Below are 19,350 nucleotides of genomic sequence, written 5' to 3' on the forward strand. Positions count from 1 at the left end.
ATCATTTTGTTTGGGTGGTTGTTACATGTTGTTTCTAATATGTCGTATTGTATCGTAACAATGTGATCACACCAAATCAGTCGTTCCATAAAATGAATCTTTTCGTTACTTAACAATAGATTTAATCAATGTGAGTAGTAGAATTTAAGTAACAATTAAAACAAACATTATACTTAAACTAATCATACAATACAATACAACGGGTAACAATCATTCAAATTACACATAATTTTAACCTATGTATCTCAAGTACATATACATAAGAATCAAAATTTGGAACAAATAATAATTTAAAAAGTATACGCAAAAATATGTAATTAAGCTCTAAACTAGTGAAATTTGAGGCTTTTCGCCAAAGAGAAAGTACAAAATTTTAAAATTCTTCCCTATGAATTTATTGTTTGCCAGAAGTAGAAGAGAAACAAACAAGTTAGGCATAAAAAAAAATGCTATAATGCTGAATGCTTCTTCTGTTTGCTAGTACTATTGTATAGGCAAATGTCAAATCCAGTTGTCTAGTATACTCTTCGGAAGAGTTGAAATTTAGCAGAAAAATCCAGTACTACTCTGCGTCTGCTATGCTAACATCTTTCTCAGCCGGAGCTGGTGGAGCTACGCCGCCGGCATTAACCAATTTGAAATGGTTGAATTCGAGGCGTTTAACGATCTGGGCTGGCTGTGATTTTCCGGAATTTCTTCCTAAACAAGTTGAGAAAATCAAAGACCCTTATGCTAGAAAGTTGGCTTCACGAATTGAGAGAATACCAGTACGTTTTTTCCACTCTCTTTTTAAAATGTGTGTATTTTTTTTCTTTTGGTGGGTGTGAAGCTGATTTCCGTTGTTTTCGATGTGTTTGAAGTATTGGAATCAATGGGTGTGAAATCTGTACTTTTTGTTGAAATGGGTTTGTGCTGATTGGTAAAAAAATCGTTTCTTTAGATAAATTTAGGATCTAATATCAGTAGATTAAGACTTGCATCATGCATGCAAGATCTTATGGATGGGTAAAGGTAAGGGTAATGTTTGTTTACATCCTATACTCGCCCGGACTTTATTTGCGGAATTACACTGAGTTTGTTGCTATTGTTGTTGTTGTTGTTGGTGATCGTGATCGTTTCACCTTGTATGCACGGGTTACTTACTACCTCTCGCGTGTGTATTGGATAATTTTGTGACTTTGGCAAATGGGATGTTATGATGTCTATGCCTGAGGATGTCAGACATGGATGGGGTGTGTGTTGGAGGATAAGGAGGAGTGGATAACCACTTATGGAACTTGTTTTTGTAGTGAAAATATTTTCCTAAAATTTTAACCAACCAAATATGGAAAATTGGAAAAGGAAAAACATGTGAAAGTTTTACAGATATGACAGTAAGAAGTGTTGGATGTTGGGAAGGAGGGAATACTTTCTATTTGGTCATGGTTGTTTAGGAATATGGCAGAGGTGCATCCAAGATTTTGAGACTGGTATTGTTTACTACTGCACATACTTGTTTGACAATGCATGGGGAATTAATATGAAGATACATTGTTAGAATCTTTTCGGATATATCACACACAATACCTAGATGAATGCAGCGGGGTTGGATATTACCATTGCTGTGATGGAGGTGTCTGCCCACGATCCACAACTTAATCAGTCTTCTTGTATGGAATATGTATTTTCCTTTTAATCGTAAACTCAGAGATCTAAATATTTTGCTTCCCTGTTTTGTATTGATTTATCTAAATATCTGCTTCTCCTGGTTCCATTTAGGTGAACTTTTCAAAGGGTTGTGTCATGAGTAGTTGTGTGAAGCCAAAAGAACAGAAAGAGGCCAATCCAGTTGTACTTCTCCATGGTTTTGATAGGTATGCCTCATGCTATCCTAATGGTATTGATCACTTTCTCTTGCTGTGTCCTGCTTTTCATTATACCTCATTGTTCAGCACATGTTTAGAGTGGAGGTACACGCTTCCGTTGCTTGAGGAGGCTGGGTTGGAGACCTGGGCAGTTGATATCCTTGGATGGGGTTTCTCTGATCTAGGTATATTGTTTTGTTCAAGCACTTTCGCAATATTCATTTTTCAAAAAGATTTTGCGAACAAAGACTCAGGATTTGCTCATAGTTTCATCCCTTTATGTTTTCTTGTGATTTTTAAGGAAGGCTTCCATCGTGTGATGTAGCTTCCAAGCGTGATCATCTTTACCAGGTACCTACTGATTTTGTAGAACATATGTTCTAATCTAGTGTTCAAAACAGTCTCTCTACCCCACTTAGGTAGGGGTGAGGTCTGTGGTGCCCCTCACCCTCGCCCTCCCCAGACCCCCAATTATAGGACCACATTGGGTATGTTGTTGTATTTGTTCTAATCCAGTGCATACAAACTTGAAAGGCTGGAATTAGTCTCTTTTATAGCAAATCCTAATAAATGTAAAAGTAGCTTATACACGAGTAAGCCACAAGTGGTGCTTGGGGAGGGTGGTGTGTACACAGCCTTACCTCTACGGTAGAGAAGAAGTAGCCTATATAAGTACAGAATTAAGTTAACAGTCACGTTTAATTATCTCGAGTAGTGAGGCTTAGTAAATAGGACTTAATATGCAGGGTTAGGTTCTACAATTACACTTTGTTCAGTAGTATAATATGATATCACAGTTATGTAGCATCATAGAGTAGCTCTCTTACTTACTCGATAGAGACCCAACTTAGGAATGACGGTGTAATGTCTACTTCGATTAAGTTTATCTGGGCACTAAGACCAACTTATGAATAATGGTGTTAACGGTTCTTCTTTTTTCTTTTCTTTTTTTCAAAAAAAAAAGAAAAGGAACCGTTAACACGTTTTCTAACTTTTCACTCTCATTTTTCTTTCAGCTGTGGTCTACCTACATTAAGAGGCCAATGGTGCTTGTCGGTCCGAGTCTTGGATCTGCTGTTGCTATTGACTTCTCTGTCCACTATCCAGAAGCTGTAAGTATGTTCAATGACTGTGAATCCCTATCCAGATTTTATAGATTTGTTTCTACTTTCAACTATTAAGGAGGAATCATTTTATTGCTAACTCCGAAGTACTTATACTTCATAGGTGGATAGGCTGGTTTTAATAGATGCAAGTGTTTATGCGGAAGGTACAGGAAAGCTCGCAACATTACCCAAAGCAGTAGCTTATGCTGGGGTGAGTCTTCCCCTAGTCCTCTCAAATAAAGAGATGCATTCTACTCGACTTTGACCATTTGATGTAACTGAACATCTTTATCATAAGGATTGTTGCTTCACCAATAACTTGGTTTATGATTAGCTTTAAATAAAAACGAGAGAAGCTTATTACCTATTCATTAATTGATCCAAGATTAGCAATTTAGCATCCCTTGTATACTGAGGCTCTTTGTTGGTCAGATCTTTCCCTTAGTGCTGCAAAACCCCAAATAAAGAAAGAACCTGTTCTAGATACATGGGGGACTACTACGCGAAGGGATATATTCTGATCCAAATCATAGATATAACATGTTTTAAAATATGTTTACAGCATTCTTCTAGTATCTCCCATCTATGATTTTCACTATTATGACAAAAACCTGTTGCAGGTCTACTTGTTGAAAAGCACACCACTTCGCTTATGTGCAATATCATTGGCTTTCAATGGCTTACCATTAAGTACATGTATAGACTGGACTAATGTAAGTATTAACACTCTGATCTTTAAGAAACCTGAATGTCGTGGAGCTCAGATGTTTAAAATGTGTCTCTGCACTACTTGTTTTATCAAACCTTTTGATTACATGATTTCGTATCCAGATAGGTCGTTTACATTGTTTATTACCTTGGTGGGAGGATGCAACAGTGAATTTCATGATCAGCGGAGGTTACAACGTCATTGATCAGATAAAGCATGTATGTGGAAATTTACTACTAAATAATCTTAATGGCTTCTTATCCACCTTTATTACTTTCTTTTGTCATCACTATGTTAACAAGCAACATTTTCTTGCTGTAAAAGATTTGGAGAAAAAATGTGAAATGTTGGGGTCGATATACAAAAACTCTTGCTGTAAAAGATTTGGAGAAAAAAATGTGAAATGTTAGAGTCTATATAGAAAAACTCATGCCAAATGGTTTTGTCTGTCCATCATATTGGCATACTGTGAAGTTCACGTGTTTTCTTCAGCCACAACTATTAGGTGGAAACCATGCCACTTGCTTCAAATAGTTCCTCTTTTCTATCCAATTAATTATCAGTTTTTTTTGGTTGTCCGAAATGATATCAATTTTGAAAGGAAAAAGAAAGTCTCCTATATACTTATCACATAGACAAAAGCTTGCTCATGTCAGATTTTTTCCCATTAGTACAACATTGTACATTTTCAATTTCACCAAAACTGCTATTTTGATGATGATATGAAAAAACAAAATTGAAAAAAATCCAGTGTTAAATGCTATCTCCTGTTTAATTTTGCATGTGCTCAAGTTTCTAGGAGCTCCTGAGTAAAGATATGGTGAATCATCAATTCTTTGCTCATGGTGTTGCTTAAAATTTGGTTTATTTGATCTGTACTATCATGAATCTCCAATTTTTTGTGGGTAACTTAGGAATTATTGATTGCTTTTCCCGGAAAGGGTAATTCTTGTCCCTGTGAAAAATTTGTCACCATTCTCATGCGAGGAGTTCCGTCGTACAGGTCAAGCAAAAAACACTAATTATATGGGGCGAAGATGATCAGATTATTGACTACAAGCTTGGAGTGGTACGTTTCTTTCAAACTTTGGAAATATATTACTAACCTATTAGCTCCTAGCAGCCAAATATGCAGTAAACGGAGTAACTGAAGTATCCATTGACTCTTATGTGCTCAGCGATTGCATTGTGAAATTCCAAGTGCGAAGCTACGCCAAATACCCCAGTGTGGCCATATTCCTCATGTGCAGAAGCCTGATGTTGTCTCCAGGTTGATCACGGAATTTGTTCAGTCTGATCAATCACAAAGGATGAAACCTAACACTGTCTCCACCATCTCTTTTCCTGTGATTACTGGTACTTGTAAAAGCGGATGTTTAGCATATCCAAATTGACTTTCTGGTACAACATAGTGATGAGGTTTGTTTGCCAGCTTCAATGATGAACTATGATTTCATTCTTTAACCAATGTCGGCAATATTACCAACATAACGAAGGTGCTTTGGCGTCCAGTTCCAGTGTAACAAACTGAACACTTGAGCAATCAGCTAACTACTTCAGCATTCTGGTACATATTTCTTTCAGTTTTACTTCAATACCCAGAGCTAGAGTTTATCGGCAGTGAGGCATAGCCTGGATAAGCCTTAGTAGGCTGAGTTACTCAAAACCTTTGCTGGTTGGAGGTAGCAGCTGAGAGAATAATCGAGGAGCATGCAAGCTGGCAAACGCCATAGTTATGATTTTTTTTTAGCTTGGGGCAGTTGTGAACTTTTGTTGTGTAATATTCCCTTGAATTATCTTAGTTGAGGCATACTGTTAGATGGGAAGTTAGTTGAATGATATAAGTTACTAGCATTTGTCATCTTTTTGTTAAAAGAATAAGCTTTTCTGCACTAATGGTTGCATGGTTTCCTATTTTTTGTGCCATGTTCATGTTTCCAGATGATTTTTCTATTTTCTTGTGATGTGGACATACTCAGTATAATTCCACCAGTGAAGTCTGGAGAGGGTAAGTTATACAATTATATGCCATACCTTTGTGGGGTAGATAGTTTATTTCTGATATATCCTCGGCTCAATGAGCAGCTACATGGAGCATGGTTATTAGAAGAATATGATAACAAAGTATTAAATACAAAGCAAATGAAGCAACAAATAAGATAAAAGATATTGTATACGATAGATCCTTAACTCAAAGAAAAGTTACTTTAGAGAGATACAAGAAAAATATGACACTAAATGTCGAGATAAAAAGTCGATAAAGCAACATATATTACTCCATAGTGAAGATGTTGAGGATCTCCATTAATGGGAGTAGAGAAGCTTTAGAGAATATTTAGGAGAATGAATATTGATCTATATCATTCAATCTGTGTGAAGAGTTGTATAGATATACACAAACTGATAAAAGAAAAGAGAAAAAATAACTAACTAAGATTCCTTTTTCCTAACTAACTTGTAACTAACTATCTCAAATACAATCAATTAATTATTTACATTGCTTATTTTCATAATCTCAACACTCCCCCTCAAGCTGAGAATTGGAAAATATATTTTTCATTCCAAGCTTGTCAGTTAGCAATTCATGTTGAGGCTTGCACAGTCCTTTAGTGAGTATATCTGTTTGCTGCTCCTTAGTTCCTATGTGTTTAGTCTGAATGAGTCCCTCCATGATCTTCTCCCTTACAAAGTGACAGACTATATCAAAGTGTTTTGTTCTTTTGTGAAAGATAGGATGCTATTTTGATAGCAGCTTTACTATCACAAAACAGTTGAACAGGCAGCTTAACTTCTACTCCCAATTCCTTGAACAATCATTTCAGCCAAACTATCTCAGCTACTGTGGTAGCCATACTTCTGAACTCTGCTTCTGCAGAACTTCTTGACACTGTGTTTTGTTTCTTTGCTTTCCAAGACACCAAAGCACTTCCCAGCTTGACTATGTAGCCAGTCACTGACTTCCTGGACTCTATACATGCTCCCCAGTCTGAATCATAGTAAGTTACAAGTTCAGACACATTGTTGCTTGGCATGAATAAACCAAGACCTATTGTACCTTTATGTATTTTACCACTCTAAGTGCTGCTTCCATATGAGAATTTTTTGGTGAGTGCATATATTAACTAAGTACCTGAACTACAAGGCAATATCAGGCCTAGTCATAGTCAAGTACAATAGCCTACCTACCAATCTTTGATATTTTCCATAATTATCAAGAGCTTTATCTTCTGCATTTATTCCTGTGCATTCATCAAACACAGTGGATGTCAACTTGTGATTGAACTCTAAGGGAGTGGATGCAGGTTTACACCCTGCAAGTCCAAGTTCAGATACAAGTCCAAGTGCATACTTTCTCTAATTCATAAGAATGCCATCTGCATTTCTGGAAAACTCAATTCCAAAAAAATATTTCAACTCTCCAAGATCCTTCATTTTGAACCTGTGTTGTAAGTCTTTTCTAACTTGTTGAATGAGATTTAAGTTGCTACCAGTGACCAAAAGATCATCTACATATACAAGTATGACAATAAGTTCTTTTCCTACTCTCTTTGTAAACAATGAATAATCATGATGAGATTGAAAGAACCCCATATCAATCAGTGCTTCAGTAAGTTTTAGGTTCCATTGTCTAGGGGCTTGCTTCAGTCCATATAAAGACTTGTGAAGCTTGCAAACCATGTGTTTCTCCCCCTGGTTTGCAAAACCCTCAGAAATCTGCATATAGACCTCCTCAGAAAGATCACCTTGTAGAAAGGCATTATGGACATCCATCTGAAATATATACCAACCACAAGAAGCAGCAAGGGCAATAACAGACCTGACAGTAACCATTTTTGCAATAGGAGAAAAAGTTTCAGTGAAATCTAGGCCTTCTTATTGACTATATCCCTTAGCAACAAGCCTTGCCTTGTATCTCTCAACCTCCCCTGAAGCTTTGTATTTAATCTTAAACACCAATTTACAACCAATAACAACCTTAGCAGTGGGAAGAGAAACAATAGACCAAGTTCCATTACTTTCAAGAGCAGTAATTTCATCCTGCATAGCAGCCACCCAAAGAGGATCTTGACAGGCTTCTGAGTATGTATGAGGTTCTAAAATGCTAGAATAAGCATCAAGAGAGACTCTATAGGTGGAGGATAAAGCTGAATATGAAACATAGTTTGAAATAGGATATAAAAATGCATTTTTGGCTGTAGGAGTAAAATAGGAGTCTAGCAAAACAGGAGGTTTAGACTGCCTAGAGGATCTCTTAGGAGGAACAACAAATGGAACAACTCTTTCAGAATCACTGACTTCAGAAGAAACAGTAGTTCTAACATGTATGAAACTGAGAAGAAGAAGGTGAACTAGGAGTAGATAACTCAGGATCTAAATCAGTATGAAGAGTAATAAATACGAACAAAGAATCAGGATAAGATTGGAGATCTTTGAAAGGAAATATCTCTTCTTTGAACACAGTGTCTCTACTTACAAAGAAGATTTTGGAGCTGAAATCATATAAGATATACCCTTTCTGAGTAGAAGAATAACCCATATGAATAGCAGGGATAGCTCTAGGGCAAACTTATCAAGTCTTTTGGGGTCAGTAGCATAACATAAAAAACCAAGAACTCGCACATGACTAAGAGAAGGAGCATGATCATATAACATCTCATATGAAGACTTGCCTTTGAGTAATTTGGTAGGTAACCTATTAAGAATGTACACTGCTGCATACACACATACCCCAGAATCTGATAGGAATATAAGTCTGAAACCTTAAGGCTCTAGCCATGTCAAGAATGGATCTATGCTTCCTCTCAACTACATTATTTTGTTGAGGAGAATGAACACACGGACTTTGATGCAAAATCCCATGCTCTCTAAATAAAGCATTTACTTTGGGAACTAATAAATTCTGTTCCATTATCTGATCTTATACACTTGACAATGGTTCCAAACTGAGTCTTGACCATATAGATAAAATCTCTCAACAAGACAATATAATCAGACTTAATGTGCATTAAGGAAATCCAAGTATATCTGGATTTGTCATCTACCAGTGTTAAAAAATACCTTTTTCCATCATGGTTAGGAACCCTATAGGGCCCCCATACATCAACATGCATTATGTCAAAACAAGCATTAGACAGAGACACACTTGTAGGAAATGGTAATCTTGTTTGCTTTGCAATAGGACAAACAGTACAATTGTGGTCTTTCATAGGTACATTCTATAAACATTGTATTCTACTGAGAACTGTGAGAGGGGCATGCCCTAGTCTCTTATGCCAAAGACTATGTAGTGAACAAATAGAAGTAAAGCTGATAGGAGAACTGATACATGAACTCCTAGTAATACTGTCTTGTAAAGTACTTGATTGTAGATCTGTATTGAGAAAATATAAAACTTGATCTTCCTTACCAATCCCCAGGATTCTCCCACTGAAGAGATCCTGAAAGATACAGAAGTTAGGGAAAAATATTACTGCACACTTTACTTGTTTAGTTAGTTGGAGACAGATAATAGGTCATACAACAAATCTGGGATAAAGAGAACATCCTTCACTAGTTTATCCTTAAGAACTAGTGAATCTCCAACATGACTAATAGCCACCTGAGCACTAGTAGGCAAATTTACTTTCATATCACTTTTAACTCCAAGGTCTGTATACTGTTTCATAAGACTCAAACTGTGAACCATATGGTTTGAAGCACCTGTATCTATAATTCAGTTGGAATGAACCATATCAGACGTGAGAGCTATAAAAGTACCTGATGAGCTTGCAGTTGCAACATTTGCCATAGAATCTGCTTCCTTGCCTTTTCCTTTCTCAACATATGTATAATCTGATTGTATTGTTCATGTGTAAAGAGTGACATGCCTTGTATACCTACTAAGAGATTGTTAGGAGAGGTACCATAGGACTTAGCATTAGTACTTACAGAGGAATCATCATAGGCTCCACTTTCAGGAAGCTGATGTCCTCCAGCAGCAGCACTGTTAGCATGAGAAGAAGATCTTCCTTTCTTCTTAGGATAGCCATGAAGCTTATAACAAGACTCCTTTGTATGTCCTCTATAATGACAGTAGTCACAGTAGAGATTTGATCTTCCTCCTTGTCGTGCATCACCATTATTTCTAGGTCTATAACCACCATTCCCATTAGAGCCATTGCTAGGATAGTAAGCAGGACCTGAACCAGGACCATTACTGTTATGATATCCACCACCATGAGCACACATCCTGTTACTCATAAGAGTAGTTTCTGAGAAAGATTCTGTAGAAGAGGAACTACTACTAACACCATCACTCTTTGACTTTCTACATTAATAATCATAGCATAGGCTTGATTAACATTTGGTACAGGAATTTGCATTAACACTTGACTCTTAGCACGAGCATAAGACTCATTTAGACCCATCAGAAATTGCCACAACTTTTGAAACTGAAAATGTTCTGCATACTGCTTGGATTCCGGACACGCACAGGAGGGAGGTGGTATAAGTGTTTCAAATTCATCCCAAAGCTCTCTTAGCCTGGAAAAATAATTCGTTACAGAAGCAGTTCCCTGATACAATGTAACAGTCTCCTTGTGAAGATAGAATGCCCTAGATGCATTAACCTTATCAAACCTTTCTCGAAGATCCTCCCAAACAGTGTGTGCATCAGATCCATAAATCATAGTGCTAACTAGACTTTTAGACACAATGTTCATAATCCAACCTAGAACAATAACATTGCATCTCTCTCATTGATCATGCATGGAGCGAGGATACATGTCCTTAGTATAAGTCCTTGACAAGAAACCTAACTTATTTTTACCAAGCAACACAAGCTTCAAAGATTTGCTCCATAACGAGTAATTTTCAGAACCCAGAAGCTGAATTGAAATAAGCATAGAACCTTGAGTATAGGAAGAATGGATATACAGAGGATGATTGTGATTGATTGAGCAGAACCTTGAACTTCAGCAGTAACAGCAGATTTATCCTCAATTGCCATAACAAAGAATCAGTGTAACGAGAAGATGAACACGATCTTTAATTTGAGGCAAACAGAGAAGAAGAAGAAGAAAATCTAGCAGAGGATTACAGCGAAATTTCTACTGCTCTGATACCATGTTGAGAATCTCCATTAATGAGAGTAGAGAAGCTTTAGCAAATATTTGTGAGAATGAATATTGATCTATATTATCCAATATGTGTGAAGAGTTGTGTATATATATACACAAACTGATAAAAGAAAAGAGAGAAAAAAATAACTAACTAAGATTTCTTTTCCCTAACTAACTTCTGTAACTATCTCAAATACAATCAATTAATTATTTATATTGCTTATTTTCATAATCTCAACCGAAGAAAAAGAAACTAGTAGACCACTTAAATACCATTACTAGTGAAGCGAGAGGAGATTTGGAATAATACTCAACTATCTACTGACATTTCAAGTAATGTGATAACGCGTATAATAAACATGAAAATTTCTCAATTTTATAAAAATTAATCAATTTTTAAACTCTTATTATAAGTTAATTATTATAAATAAATGTTGGCGTTATCTTGGCGCCACATGATTGGATAAATATTATATGGGCGCCTTTTGGTGTTCTTTCTCTTCTCAGTATGAGTAGTAGAAAAACCGGTGGCCACCGTGCACGGCTGAGCGACTGACAAACAAAGAATATGCTGACATTTTTCTCAGCCGGAACCGGTGGTGCTCCTCCGCCAGCATTTCTACTAACTGGAACCAATTTGAAATGCTCTTATTCGAGGCGTTTAACGATCAGGGCAGGTGAATTTCCGGATTTTCTTCCTATACAAATCGAGAATATCAAAGACCCTTATGCTAGAAAGCTGGCTTCACGAATTGAGAGAATACCAGTAAGTTTTTTATTGCTACTGTCTTTTTTGGGGTTAATTTCTAGATAGTTTTCTGTCTTTTCTCAAGCAAGGAGTAGAATTTCAAAGTGCATGAAGAATTGAGATTCAATTGGGGGGAAATTCTCTACTGTTTATGAAGTGGGTTCTGTTCTGATGAGTAAAGTTTTGTTCTTTTGGATTATATTATCACATAGGTAGAAAAATCGAAATAAGAAAGTAAAAGAATGTTTTTGAATCTTGTGGTTTTAAGCTAAAAATATGCTGAATGTACAAAAAAATGTCATTTAATCTTATAAAGTTGGAAATTAAAGTTTTCATATTCTTTTTGAAACGGAAGTAGTGCTTTAGAACCTAAAATCAGTAGCACAAGATTTGTGCATGGATGCAGGTACTCATTGCAGCTATAGGGGTTACTTTTATGTCTCTGCATGTCGAGGTTAGATATGGATTAGGTTACAAGGAACAAGAGAACTCTTATTTTTACTTTTTTATCTTCTTAAATTGTTCTCATTCCAGCTCATTTTATATGACTGTATTTAATTGAACCTAGAATCTGAAGATGCTAATTTGACTTAAATATTTTTTGGCGGTAGTGCAAGAAGATAATTCAGTAGTTGTTTTGATTGAGGTAACATCCCAGTCTGTAATTTAGATAGCTCAATGAACTTTATTTCTTGAAAGCAGTATAGAAGTGGCATGGTATCAAACATTTCAGGACATCCCTAAAATGGAAAGAGTATCATATATTTGGGATATCCATGATTTTAAGACTTTGGGTGCAGACTACTACTGGACACTACTTTGTGACGATGTGTGCTGACTTAGAATGAGTGTTATCTCTTATAAGTATTCCCCTGTTCACACACACAGTTGGAACAAAATGGAGCGGGTGTGAGTGCACCCATTGCAGTAGTGTACCTGCTGTCATAGAGGTGTCCACTCATCATATGCAACTTAATCATTCTTTTTTTTTTATGTATTCTGTTCTTATAATCCTAAAAAGTCACATATCTAGATATATTGCACTGGATCAAATCAATTAACTCTTACTTTATAAAGTTCTGGGTACTGCCTTTGTTTGATGGTCCAGCTTCATTGCTGGTTCATTTTAGGTAAACTTATCGAAGGGATGCATCATGAGTAGTTGTGTGAAGCCAAAAGAACAGACAGAGGCCAATCCAGTTGTGCTTCTCCATGGTTTTGATAGGTGTGCCTCATGCTAAGCTATGAAATTTGATCACTTTCTCTTGCTGTGCTCCTGTTGTTCATTATGCCTCATTGTTCAGCTCATGTTTAGAGTGGAGGTACACTCTTCCAATGCTTGAGGATGCTGGATTGGAGACATGGGCAGTTGATATCCTTGGATGGGGTTTCTCTGATTTAGGTATGTTATATCTTGTTATAGCTTTTTCTCAGTTCTTTATTTTTCAAAAAGATTCTGCAAACAAAAACGAAGACTTGCTCATGGTTTATATTTTTTGTTTCCTGTGATATTTAAGGAAGGCTTCCATCGTGTGATGTAGCTTCCAAGCGCAAGCATCTTTACCAGGTACGTACTGATTCCGGAATATATGTTCTAATCTAGTGCATACAAACTTGAAAGGTTCGAATTAGTATCTTTCAACTTTCATTAAACATTCTAATAAATGTGAAGTTACATATCTAAGTTCAAAATTAAGGTAAATCTCTCAATCTTTTTTTTTTCCTAGTAGTGTAACTATAATACTTATGCAGGGTCATGCACATAGTTATGCCTCATTGTGCATTGTGCAGTGGTATGATATTACAGTTATGAAGCATTAAAAAGGGGCATCCTTGCTTACTTGGCACAGCTCTACGCTTAAAAATATTGAAGTAGTGTTTCTTTGTCTAGCTGTAGAAACCGTTAGAAGTCTGATAAGGGCCAGGCATATCTTCCTGGCCTGGCCTTAAGACCATGTTGAACATTTACTGGGATATTACATTTCTTAAAAAAAATTCAGTTTACATGTTTTGAAAATTCGCTGTCTCGTTTGTCTTTCAGCTGTGGTCTACCCACATCAAGAAGCCAATGGTACTTGTTGGACCTAGTCTTGGATCTGCTGTTGCTATTGACTTTTCTGTTAAATATCCAGAAGCTGTAAGTTCATTCGGTAACTTAGGATCCCTGTTCAGATGTTGTAAATTACTTTCTTGTATGAAGAAGGTATTATTTTATGCTTGCTTCAAGTAGCTTTACTTTATCAGGTTGATAGGCTGGTTTTAATTGATGCAAGTGTTTACGCGGAAGGTACAGGAAACCTTGCAACCTTACCCAGAGCAGTAGCTTATGCTGGGGTGAGTTACCTCCTATTCCTCTTAAAATAAAGGATACATTCTACGCCAGATTGGATGTTTGATGTAACATTACATATATGTTATAATGTGTAGTTTATTAGCAACTTGTTTTCTGATTAGCAAACTCTAAAAGTAAAGAAGAGAAACTTTTGCCATTGTTAATGAGAAACAACCTGCTGCAGGTTTACTTGTTGAAAAGTCTCCCACTTCGCTTATATGCAACTTCATTAGCTTTCAATGGCTTACCATTTAGTACCTGCATAGACTGGACTAATGTAAGTTTGACCCTTTGATCTTTTTAGAAACCTTAAAAGTCATGGAGATCAGATATTCAAAATGTGCTTCTGGCATATTTTTATTCTCTTTTGTTTTACACTTCTGATTATCTGGTTTTCTATCCAGATTGGCCGCTTACATTGTTCATTACCTTGGTGGGAGGATGCATTGGTGAATTTCATGATCAGTGGAGGTTACAATGTCATTTCTCAGATAGAACATGTATGTGAAGATTTACTAAATTTTGTCAAGTTATTCCTAAATATACATGCCTTTTGTCACTTTTTTTGGCATAGACTCTAGTATCAAACAGTATTATCTTGCTCTATTTAATAGGCATTATTTGATTATGAAAACTACCAATATTGAGTTTAATCTTACTAGTTTCATCTTAACATGCAATTGTTGGAGTCTAAATACAGGAACCCCTGGGCACTGATATTAGTTCTGAAAAATTTGTTTAAATAAGAGAGATGGCATAAAGTGATACGCCATAAGTTTTAACTGCAAACATCTCTTGGAGTTACAAACCTATTAGCTTTAGACGTCATTAAAATCATTCATGTGGTATGTAGACTACTGTAATCTTGAGGCTGATGGATTCAACTTGCTTCTGATTCTGCTGTTACATGGCATTTCTAGCTGTAACTTCATTTTCTATGTTGTCTACTGGTTTCGGTCTTGTCACGATGGAAAATTGTTCAGCATTCTCATGCTAGGACTCCTGCAGGTCAAGCAGAAAACACTGATAATTTGGGGTGAAGATGATCAGATTATTGACAACAAGCTTGCAGTGGTATGTTTCTTTCAACTTTGGATCACTAAACCTGTTAGCTCCTAGCATTCATATATTTAGTACACGGAGTGTTAATGAAGTGTCCATTGACTTTCATGTCGTCAGAGATTGCATTGTGAACTTCCAAATGCAATTCTACGCCAAATACCAAAGTGTGGCCATATCCCTCATGTGGAGAAGCCTGATGCTGTCTCCAGGTTGATAGCGGACTTTGTTCGCCCTGACCAATCACAGAGGGCAAATCCTGACTCAGTCTCCACCAACTCAGTTCCATCTTGATTACTGGTACTTGTGCAAGCAGATAGTTAGCATATCTCACACGTGAAGATCCAACTTCCTGGTCCTACCTCGTAATGAGGTTAGTTTGCCAGTTATAATGGTGAATATGCTCTTATTCTTTGAGCACCATCAACCTCACTGCATGCATATGGGTTGTCAAAGGTGCTTGGTGCTTTTAACACCAGTAGAGAAGTGTAATTAAACTGAATACTTGAGCAGAGTATTAGCTGAATACTTTAGTAATTAGGATTCTGGTATATTTTTCTTCCAGCACATGCTATTCTTATTTTATATCAATTACCAGTTACTGTGAACTTGTGTGATTTGCTGTTGACATATGTCTTGTTGTGCAACAAAAGTGCAGCATTTGACAAAGTTCAAAGGTAGTTACCAAGTCATTATCCCTTATTATATCATAAAGAAAACATATGCATGTGCAGTGCAGTCACCATCCAAGTGAAACAATTATAAGAAAGTTCTTTTTTAAAGAAACCAAACAAGTTTTTAGTCCAGATTCACTTTACCTTTGCCCTTTTTGCCTGCATAAACCAAACAAGGCCAAAAGTTGTTAATGCTATTTTACACCCAGCCGTGGCGTCTTGGCTAGCTTATGTGCAAGACTCTTACACTAGATACATGCTAGCACATGCACTTCAGTATTCTGACCACCAAGATCCAAAATCTTGATCTCTTGTAATTTTTACTCATTACATGGACCATTACATCCCACTTTCTTCATCTCTTTATGATTTTCACTCATTTCATCCACCACTGTATGAAAAAAATTTGTTTGATTCATTATGTACGATGATTGATAGCAGGCAAAAGGGTGGTAAAGAAAAGAGGAAGGAACCCTTGTTTGGTTTATTCCCTTGTGATAAATCAAGATTCCATTCACTGTGACAACTAGGATACTTGACCCTGTTTGTGCTTTACTTTAAGTTGGATTTCCAATTATACTTACAAATGTACAGGTGGGGGGAACTACAGGAGTTATATTTTAATACAGATATGCACTAAATTTATCAGAGATGGTGAGTAGGGTAGCAAGTACTCATTGATAAAATTTTCTAGAATAAAAAATACATACTTCATGTCATGTCTCTACTTCTCTAGATATACAAAAAGGAAAAATCTAAAAAGAAGAGATCAGATTCTTCTACATTACTGGTACATCATACTACCCCAGAAACAGCCACATCTCCATTTCAAGAAGGAATCTAATTCCAACTTGTCCACTCATATGGAGATAATAAAGAGAACAAGAAGTAAATAACAAAAAAAAAGATGTCCAAGTGGAAATGTGCCCAGATGATTCTCCCCCCCCATGCTGACCATTGAAAAAATGCTACCCATACTTTGTGCCCAAAAGTCCATTATCATCTCAAAACCTTTTTTCTTTCATTCACTGCCTCACATTCAGACTTCTTTTTTTTAAATTCTTAAGCATACCATCAAGAAGCTGCTTGTAAACAAAAGTGCCATGGTGATAAAAACTCTGTTTTGATGAAGAGCCTCTGTGCCACTGCCATCTGGGTTGAAGCCACCACTTCCTGTTGGTCCCATCCCAAAAGTTGGGTTGTTAATACCTGTATTAGTTCCTGTGCCTGTGCCTGTGCCTATGCCCGTGCCAGTGCTGGTGCCGGTGCCGGTGCCAGTTCCAATCCCTGGATTTGTTGTGGTTCCTGGTGCATTTGGGGTTGTGGTACCTCCAGTGCTGCTGGTTGAAGTAAAAAAAAATATATATATGAGAGGCCAATGTCGCACACCATCATCCACTAATATAATCCCACAAAATGAGATCTGGGAAGGTAGAGTTTACGCAGACCTTACCCCTACCTCATAGGTAGAGAGGTTGTTTATGATAGACCCTTGGCTCTAGGAAAGTTGGTCCAAAAAAAGACATAATGGAGATACAAGAAATAACTAACAGTAACAATAGAAACAAAAGAAAAGAATATGATAGTCCAAATACACGAAACAACACATAGTAACAAAAAAGGACAAGAAACTACATGAGCAATACTACACCGTCCATCCACAATATTCAATTATTAATTCTACAAGGAAATTCAAAGTCCAACTAAGACGGAACCGCCTCCAACTGGCTTGAGATTGACACTTAGTTAGCACACTATTGTTGTCATTATAGATATACCAGAGTAGGCATGTTACATGAATTATGAGAAATGGTATAAAGGACTTTGGTTCTTATAAAATATTTGTATCATGGCTGGAAAACACATTTCAACTAAAAAGACATCCATCATAACAAATGAAGAAAGTGACAAATAAAACAGTAACATACAGATTATATATCAACATCAAGACAGGTCACATGGGGATAAAATATAAATGATGAATCTAACTCATCTTGTGTTTTAAAGTAATTGACACAGTTAGGACACTAAAAATTGACTATTGATAGAATTTGGTTAAAAAGAAACAGCTAACAACAATCTTTAATCATGTCCTCAGAGAAAAATGTCACTATACTAGGAAAAGCTTTCAACCATTCACTCATACAGTCAAATTTTTCTAGCATTAATAATTGCACCTCTTTTATGTCCTTTTTACCTAGAGAGATGAATTTTAACTTCCATGTTATTACCAGCCCTGGGGGAGCCTGGGGGTAGGTGGATATTTATAATAACATCTTGGGAAAAAAAATTATTTTTCAAGATCAAGAAGTTGAGAGTGATGATCTACAAGGAGAAGCCAACAGGGCAGAAAAAGGGAAACATCACCATTTATTGTCCAAGAGGAAAAAAAACAATTTCCTGGATGCAAGTTGAGGAGATGCTACATTCAATATTGGCAAGAAAATTACAAGATCTCACATCATAAATAACAAAGCTTTAAGAATACATACCCTCCTGTGGTCTGATAACATGCAGAGCTAGAGGCTGTTGATAAAGCAAAGAAACAATATCAGTGACCATTACTAGAAGAGGGGAGACAGAAAGAGGAGAAAAGTGAGTTGATTCAACAACTTACAGGCTGGTGGAGTTGAAGTTAAAGAAGCAGTTCCAGTGAAGTCACAAGTAGCACCAGTTGAAGCCTTCCTCTGGTAATAGCTATTTACAGCATAGGAGCAGTGATCTTTAATAGTGTTAGGGTTGTAGCAAGGACCATTTTGAAGGATACCAGTACAATCAGCTCCATTTCCACAGGCATAATCTATATTGTGCTGCAGAAGTGTGTCCGCAAAACCATCTTTACACACACAGTAATTAGCACCACCTAGAAAAAAAGACCACCATAACAAATCAGCTCAAGAAAGAGAAATTATTGATAATGGTCAAGAAAAAAGACTGGATCTTTTGAATAACAAGTTCTTGAATACACCACTAAGAACAAATATTCTGGTGAAACACATGGAAATGCAGAAAAGGTAAAATCTTGAAGTGAAAGAACCGAAAACTCTAATCCTTGATAAGAAATTCTTGGATACACCACTAGGAGCAAACAAAAAGAGAATCTTGAAGTAAGAAAGCTAAAAAAACTCAATCTTTAAATAAGAAACTGTAAATACACTACTAAGAGCAACATCTAGTAAAAACTCATCACAAGAAAAGAAATTGTTAGATACACAGTAAAGAGCAAAATCTGATGAAAACCCATGGCAAGAAGATGAAAAAATGCAGGAAAAATAGAATCTTGAAGTGAGACATCAAAAGAAATAGTTGGACACACAACTAAACATATGAAAAATGCAGAAAACAGAAGAATCTTGAAGTGAAAGTAGCAAAAGCAGCTTACTTGAGTAACCAGTTAAAGCCAAGATAAGTACTAAAGACAGTACAAAAGCAGCCATGATTGTGCCAAGCTTTAAGAAGTAGATATGAAGATATTAGTATTCCCTGTATAAATCAAGAAGGTAAGTGAAATTCTACTGTAAAGAAGAAAGCAGAAAGATGAGATGTTTAAGGGGAACAGAGAAAGTGTGTTATAGGGATATGGAGCTCTCGAGACAAGAAAAATAGGTGGAAGGTGGAGGCTCTATGTCAATTTTGGGTGGCATTTTATATGTATAAAATCTTATGTTATTACTCTCCGTTCACTTTTATTTGTCCAAATATAATTAAACACTAAAATAAATTCACATAGTTTCCACTATAATTTAAAAAAATATACAACATATATTTGGGATTTTAA

At 36.3% G+C, this 19,350-nt stretch overlaps 3 protein-coding genes across 4 annotated transcripts; 2 read left to right on the plus strand and 1 right to left on the minus strand.

The window, feature by feature from the left end:
• Positions 1–345: 345 nt before the first annotated feature.
• Positions 346–5,573, plus strand: LOC107019905 (uncharacterized hydrolase YugF-like). Its single transcript, XM_015220266.2, has 10 exons — positions 346–767; positions 1,759–1,853; positions 1,932–2,029; positions 2,146–2,195; positions 2,861–2,956; positions 3,072–3,161; positions 3,571–3,663; positions 3,782–3,877; positions 4,663–4,728; positions 4,838–5,573. The coding sequence occupies exons 1-10, from the start codon at positions 579–581 to the stop codon at positions 5,051–5,053; spliced, it is 1,089 nt and encodes a 362-aa protein (XP_015075752.1). The 5' UTR covers positions 346–578; the 3' UTR covers positions 5,054–5,573.
• A 5,670-nt stretch (positions 5,574–11,243) lies between these two features.
• LOC107020910 (uncharacterized hydrolase YugF-like) lies at positions 11,244–15,506 on the plus strand. The gene is made up of 10 exons (XM_015221438.2): positions 11,244–11,525; positions 12,638–12,732; positions 12,812–12,909; positions 13,025–13,074; positions 13,549–13,644; positions 13,752–13,841; positions 14,024–14,116; positions 14,244–14,339; positions 14,848–14,913; positions 15,019–15,506. Exons 1-10 carry the CDS (start codon positions 11,328–11,330, stop codon positions 15,190–15,192), a joined length of 1,056 nt encoding a protein of 351 aa, XP_015076924.1. The 5' UTR covers positions 11,244–11,327; the 3' UTR covers positions 15,193–15,506.
• A 725-nt stretch (positions 15,507–16,231) lies between these two features.
• On the minus strand, positions 16,232–19,203 carry LOC107020613 (PLASMODESMATA CALLOSE-BINDING PROTEIN 3-like). 2 transcript variants are annotated; one of them, XM_015221050.2, is made up of 4 exons: positions 18,955–19,203; positions 18,190–18,435; positions 18,065–18,098; positions 16,232–16,909 (listed from the first exon to the last, which is right to left on the minus strand). In XM_015221050.2, exons 1-4 carry the CDS (start codon positions 19,007–19,009, stop codon positions 16,627–16,629), a joined length of 618 nt encoding a protein of 205 aa, XP_015076536.1. In that variant the 5' UTR covers positions 19,010–19,203; the 3' UTR covers positions 16,232–16,626. The 2 variants fall into 2 exon arrangements, with proteins under 2 accessions (XP_015076536.1, XP_015076535.1); XM_015221049.2 differs by having other exon boundaries at positions 16,232–16,912.
• Between the last annotated feature and the right edge of the window lie 147 nt (positions 19,204–19,350).

Source organism: Solanum pennellii, chromosome 5 (assembly GCF_001406875.1).
Source record: "Solanum pennellii chromosome 5, SPENNV200".
In the NCBI taxonomy this organism is placed as follows: Eukaryota; Viridiplantae; Streptophyta; class Magnoliopsida; order Solanales; family Solanaceae; genus Solanum; species Solanum pennellii.